The sequence below is a fragment of the Camellia sinensis genome, chromosome 3 (genome assembly GCF_055761805.1).
Source record: "Camellia sinensis isolate YWXY chromosome 3, ASM5576180v1, whole genome shotgun sequence".
NCBI lineage: Eukaryota > Viridiplantae > Streptophyta > Magnoliopsida > Ericales > Theaceae > Camellia > Camellia sinensis.
This window is the reverse complement of record NC_138963.1, coordinates 182,595,611-182,601,243: the sequence shown is the minus strand read 5'-3', so window position 1 is coordinate 182,601,243 and position 5,633 is coordinate 182,595,611. Positions and strand designations below refer to the sequence as shown.

The following is a 5,633-nucleotide window of genomic DNA, read 5'->3' as shown; positions in this document are numbered from 1 at the left end:
CTGACTGGATCTGCATTGCCTAGAGAGAGTCGGCTTGTTTCGGCTGGACCTCGTTGGTGATGAATCTGGCCCTGAAGGATTTTTGTAATTGATGGATGCTCTTGATCGAAGCCAGCTCCAGTTTATAATACCACTTGACAGCCAATGGTCCCAAACTGCTGGGAAATATTCGGCACATGAGGGCCTCGTCGTCTGCATGCAATGTCATAGCTTGCTTGTAGTAACGGATGTGGTCGGTGGGGTCTGATTTTCCATCATAGAGAGTGAACGATGGAGCTTTGAACTTTTTGGGCAAGATCGCCCTTGCGATTCGTCGTACAAATGGATCATGCTGGTCTTCTTCGTCTGAACTGTTTCTTCTTCGCTTATGCCTTATGCGTACACTCTCTTCAGAAGAACTGGTAGCTTCGAGTCGACCCTTCTTTTTGGGCTCCGGGGACAATGAGTCAGAGTCACTGTCAGTGTCCTGTTGTTGGGCTCGAGGTCGTCGACCACCTGCCCTCAGAGGTCGTTCCGGATCTTGGCGTACAGCTTGTTTGGACTTCGCTACTTCCAATGCCAAATCCTGAAGAAAACGTTCGTTCTCAGCGATCATGTTCTCCAACCTCTGTTCGTTTTGCTTTGCTTGCTCCATAATCGCTTGCATTGCCTCTTGTGCTGATGTCGAGGGTGAACCGAAGTTCAAGGCCCTTCTCGCGGTAATATTCTCTAGCCCAAGCATATTGCTTGGAGTGGTTTCATCTTGCGGTGTAGGGTCGATAGTAACTGCCGAAGGATCTTCCGTCACGCCCGCCATGGATGTGCTTGAGTATTCCCACAAACGGCGCCAATTGTGGAGAAGTGGTTTGGAAATGCTCTTTTAATCCTGGGGGACGCTCGTGATCTTCAGCTAGTCACCTAAAAAGGAATAAACACTCTGGTCGGGGATGCCGGAATTAGCACTTCGACGGGCAAGTCAGTCTCTACTTTTTGAATTACTTGTATTTTAAGTTAAGTGTAACGGTTCTCACATACCTCTTTCTGGCTGATATTTTTCTATTTATATCTTTTCTTTCTTGGGCCTCGAAGTTGGGCCCAGCTTCAGTTCTCCATTCGGCTTCTTTTATAGCGAACTGCTTTTCACTCGGCCCCTTGCGCAACCAGCCATTTGACCGAATAGGGAAGGATTTGAACGTGCGAGACGGAGCCGAATGCTATTTATATCTCAACTCTCTAAGTTCAACTATTCGGCCTCTTTACGACTCCCAATATTCGGCCCCCACATAAGGCATTCAAATAAATCTCATAATCCTCACTTTTTTTTTATACACTCTTTCTCACCAACACTCAAATAAAATAACAATCCATGGAGTCATGGTGGAGTATAAGGAATTTATCTATGGGTTCCTAATTAATTTTAATTTCAAATAACCATGAATGTGATTACAACCATAAAATAAATCCATATAAAAACCCTAAACCTGGCATATACAACTAATCAAAATAATTAAAACCAATCAATCAACTAAAAGCCCTAAACCTTACATACACAACTAAACAAAATAATTAAAATCAATCAATCATCTAAAAACCCTAAACCTTACATAACTAATCAAAATAATTAAAATCAATTTATCATCTTTATATAAATACAAAATCAAACTAACATCAAATAAATAAAAATAAATAAATAAAAACAACGAATTAAATATAAATCAAGGGAAGTGGATTTTGTACTCACAATATTTTTTTTTGAAGATCAAAGAATTAGTTAAAGAACTAATGGAGCCACCAAAACAAGGGTCCAGCTTGTCTCAAGTTGAGATCAAGACTGGACCCGTCCAGTTCGGCCCATGGAGTCTATTTTTTGAGCCCGTTTTGATAATCTGAACCGTTCAATGTGTAGAACTCGTCGAGTACTACATGCCTATAAAAAATCACGTTGATCGGATATCAATAGTTATGTGATCAAATCAGTTTTGTATAAAAAAAATAGACGATGAAAAAATTAACGGTTGATAAAAAACTATTTTGTTCATATAGCTTTCAATATCTGATCAACGTGATTTTTTACAGGCATATAGTACTCGACGAGTTCTACATATTGAACGGTTCGGATTATCAAAACGGGACCCGTGGTGGGCCCCCACGGGCCCAACAGCACGATCTAGTCCGATCTTAAACTGGACCAAAGCCACTGCCCCAAAAAAAAACCTAATCTTTATTTTTTCCTTCTTCTCTTTCCTCTTTTCCCTCTCGGCTTGCACAGTCGCCACACATAGCACTTCCGCCTTTTTTTTCTTTGATTGATCTATCTCTCTCTCTCTCTCTCTCTCTCTCTCTCTCAGAGCACTCTCTTACAGCTGCTCTCCCTCTTTTTCTTTTGTTTTCTTTGCTGATTACCTAATAATCATTCTAACCTAATAACATTATATTATATATATAATAACCTAATTTCTTATTATATTATATTTTATTATATAAATACAATATATATAAATATTCCATATAAGATCAATGTAAATAATTTCTATTTTTATACATACAAATATATATATATATATATAAATATTTGAATTAATTATATATAATTAACTAACACATTAAATTAACAAAATAACACATTAAATTCTCATGTAACCACACAATTAATAAAGCCAAAAATATAATAATAATAATAATAATAATAATAATAATAATAATAATAATAATAATAAAAATAAATAATGACTTACGAAAAATTAGGGTCGTTATAATATACACACCTCAAAAGAATCTCGTTCCGAGATTCGATAGGAGAGAGTACTAAGCAAAAAGTTCCGGGTGCATACGCCGAACTTTATCTTCTAACTCCCAGGTTATATCGTTCTCATCCTCGCTCTATTGCACTTTCATCAAGTTCACTTTCTTACGCCACAACTGCTTTACATCCCGATTTAGAATAGTAACCGGTTGCACCACATACATTAGATCATCACTAATCTCCAACACTTCTGGTGATACTACTTGGAAAGGGTCTTGCACATACTTCCACAATAAAGATACGTGGAACACATTGTGAATCATAGCTAAAGCAAGTGGTAGAGCTAATTTGTAAGCCACATTACCAATCCTCTCAGTGATCTCGTATGGTTCCACAAATCTAGGTGCCAACTTTCCTTTCTTTCCAAGCTGCATGATACTCTTCATCGGGGAGACCTTCAAAAACACAAAATCTCCAACATTCAACTCAATCCCCTTACGTTTTCTATCAGCGTAACTCTTCTGATGACTTTGTGCAGTCTTAATATGTTCCCGAATAATGTTCACCTTCTCCGTGGTCTCTCTCACCAACTCTAGCCCTAACAATGGCATCTCCTACCTCCATCCAACAAGCAGGTGATCGACATGGCCTCCTATACAAAGCCTCAAAAGGTGTCATCCCGATACTGGAGTGATAGCTATTATTATAAGCAAACTCTACCAATGGCAAGTGTTCTTCCCAACTACCACCAAGATCGAGGACACAATCTCTCAACATATCCTCCAAGATCTGATTTACCCGTTCAGTTTGCCCATCTGTCTGAGGATGATGAGTCATGCTCAGGTCTAACCTAGCACCCAAAGCATGCTGAAAGCTCTCCTAAAACTCTGCCACAAACAACGGATCATGATCTGAAACTATAGAAACTGGAGTGCCATGAAGTTGCACCACCTCCCGAATATATAGCCTAGTTAGTTTATCCGCAGTTCGGTAAACACTGATAGGAATAAAATGAGCAGACTTGGTGAGTCGATCCACTATCACCCAAATAGATTCATTGCCTCGCTTAGACCGCAACAATCCATCCACGAAGTCTATAGAGATGTACTCCCATTTCCAAGTAGAGATCTTGAGAGGCTGCAAAAGTCCAAACGGTCATTAGTGTTCTACCTTATAACCTGTTGACAAACATAACATCGAGAAACATACTCTTCTACATCCTTCTTCATACCTTCCCACCAAAACGTCCTCTTCAGGTCATGATACATCTTAGTCCCACCAAGGTGAATAGTATATCGGGACCTATGGGTATCATCCATAATCTATTTCCTTAATTCAACAATGTTAGGTACACACAACCTGCCCTTGAATTGTAATCCCCCATCTGAGTCCACAGACCAATCAGTAGGACAATCATCGATCAAATCCGCTACAAGGTCATCGAGCTTGTTGACGAGAAACCTATCTAAGTTCTACATCTGACGAACTTTACCCAGTAACGTTGGCTGCACGGTCAAACTAGCAATGTGTGCCCTCTCAGCACTCTCTATTGGTTGAACATCATATATCAAAATTAACTCCAAGGACTTTCATTCCTGAATCATCAAAGAAGCTATAATCCCATGTTGTCGACTAAGTGCACCAGCGACCACATTTCCTTTCCCCGGGTGGTAAAGGATCTCGAAATCATAACTATTGACTAATTCAACCCACCTCTGTTGCCTCATGTTCAACTCTTTTTGAGAAAAAAGATATTTGAGGCTCTTGTGATTTGTGTACAACTCAAAGTGCTCCCCAAACAAATAGTGTTGCCATACTTTCAATGCAAAAACAACTGCTGCCAACTCTAAGTCATGAGTAGGGTATCGTCTCTCATGAGACTTTAACTGTCGAGAAGCATAAGATACAACCTTTTGATGCTGCATCAACACACATCCTAACCCAGTTCCACTCGCATCAATAAACACTACTAACTTTTCCCCTTGTACCGGTATAGTTAACACCGGAGCTGTAGTTAACCGCTGTTTTAATTCCTGGAAAGCTTTCTTACAATCATCTGTCTATAAAAACTTCACATTCTTACGGGTCAACTTGGTCATGGGTGCAACAATAGTGGAAAACTTCTCTATATATCTCCTGTAATAACCGGCTAGTCCTAAAAAACTTCTCACCTCTGTAGGGTTCGTGGGCTACTTCCATTCTTTGACCGCAACAACTTTCTCAGAATCTACCGTTATCCCTTGATTGGATACAACATGCCCCAAAAATCGAACTTCTTTCTCCCAAAAGTGACACTTACTAAACTTAGCGTATAACTGTTGCTCCCTCAAAGTCTGCAATACAACTTTCAAGTGTTCTCTGTGTTCCTTCTCATTCTTAGAATACACCAGGATATTATTTATGAAGATAATTACAAACTTATCTAGATACGGTTGAAAAATTATGTTCATCAAGTCCATGAAATAGGCAGGAGCATTTATCAAACCAAAAGGCATTACAGGAAATTTGTACAACCCATACCGGGTCCGAAAAGCAGTAAGCGATATACTTTCCTCTGACACACCCATCTGATGGTAACCCGTTTTGAGATCAAACTGAGAGAACACGGCTGCCCCGTTCAACTGATCAAACAAGTCATCAATTCTAGGTAGCGAATATTTGTTCTTGATAGTCACATTGTTTAGCTCTCTGTAATCTATGCACACATGGAGAGCGCCATCTTTCTTGAAGACAAAGATCGCGGGTGCTCTCCACGGGGAGTTACTTGAACGAATGAACCCTTTCTGAAGCATCTCTTCCAGCTGCTTCTTCATCTCCACAAGCTCTTTAGGTGCCTGTAGACACCCCATTTTGACCGTCCTCAAGACTTGGACATCACCATTGGAACACTTGGTGATTACCCTTGTTTGTG

The 5,633-nt window shown here is 39.8% G+C and overlaps 1 protein-coding gene across 1 annotated transcript; it reads right to left on the bottom strand.

The window, feature by feature from the left end:
* Nucleotides 1–2,859: 2,859 nt before the first annotated feature.
* LOC145822078 (uncharacterized) lies at nt 2,860–3,333 on the bottom strand. The gene is made up of 2 exons (XM_082918666.1): nt 3,087–3,333; nt 2,860–2,981 (listed from the first exon to the last, which is right to left on the bottom strand). The coding sequence occupies exons 1-2, from the start codon at nt 3,331–3,333 to the stop codon at nt 2,860–2,862; spliced, it is 369 nt and encodes a 122-aa protein (XP_082774792.1).
* Nucleotides 3,334–5,633: the final 2,300 nt, after the last annotated feature.

Excerpts from the sequence above, each read along its gene's own strand:
- LOC145822078 (XM_082918666.1), bottom strand. The coding sequence starts at position 3,333 with ATGCCATTGTTAGGGCTAGAGTTGGTGAGAGAGACCACGGAGAAGGTG. Across the intron at positions 2,982-3,086 it reads CGAGATCACTGAGAGGATTG|TATCACCAGAAGTGTTGGAG; the intron begins GTAATGTGGCTT and ends CTTTCCAAGTAG.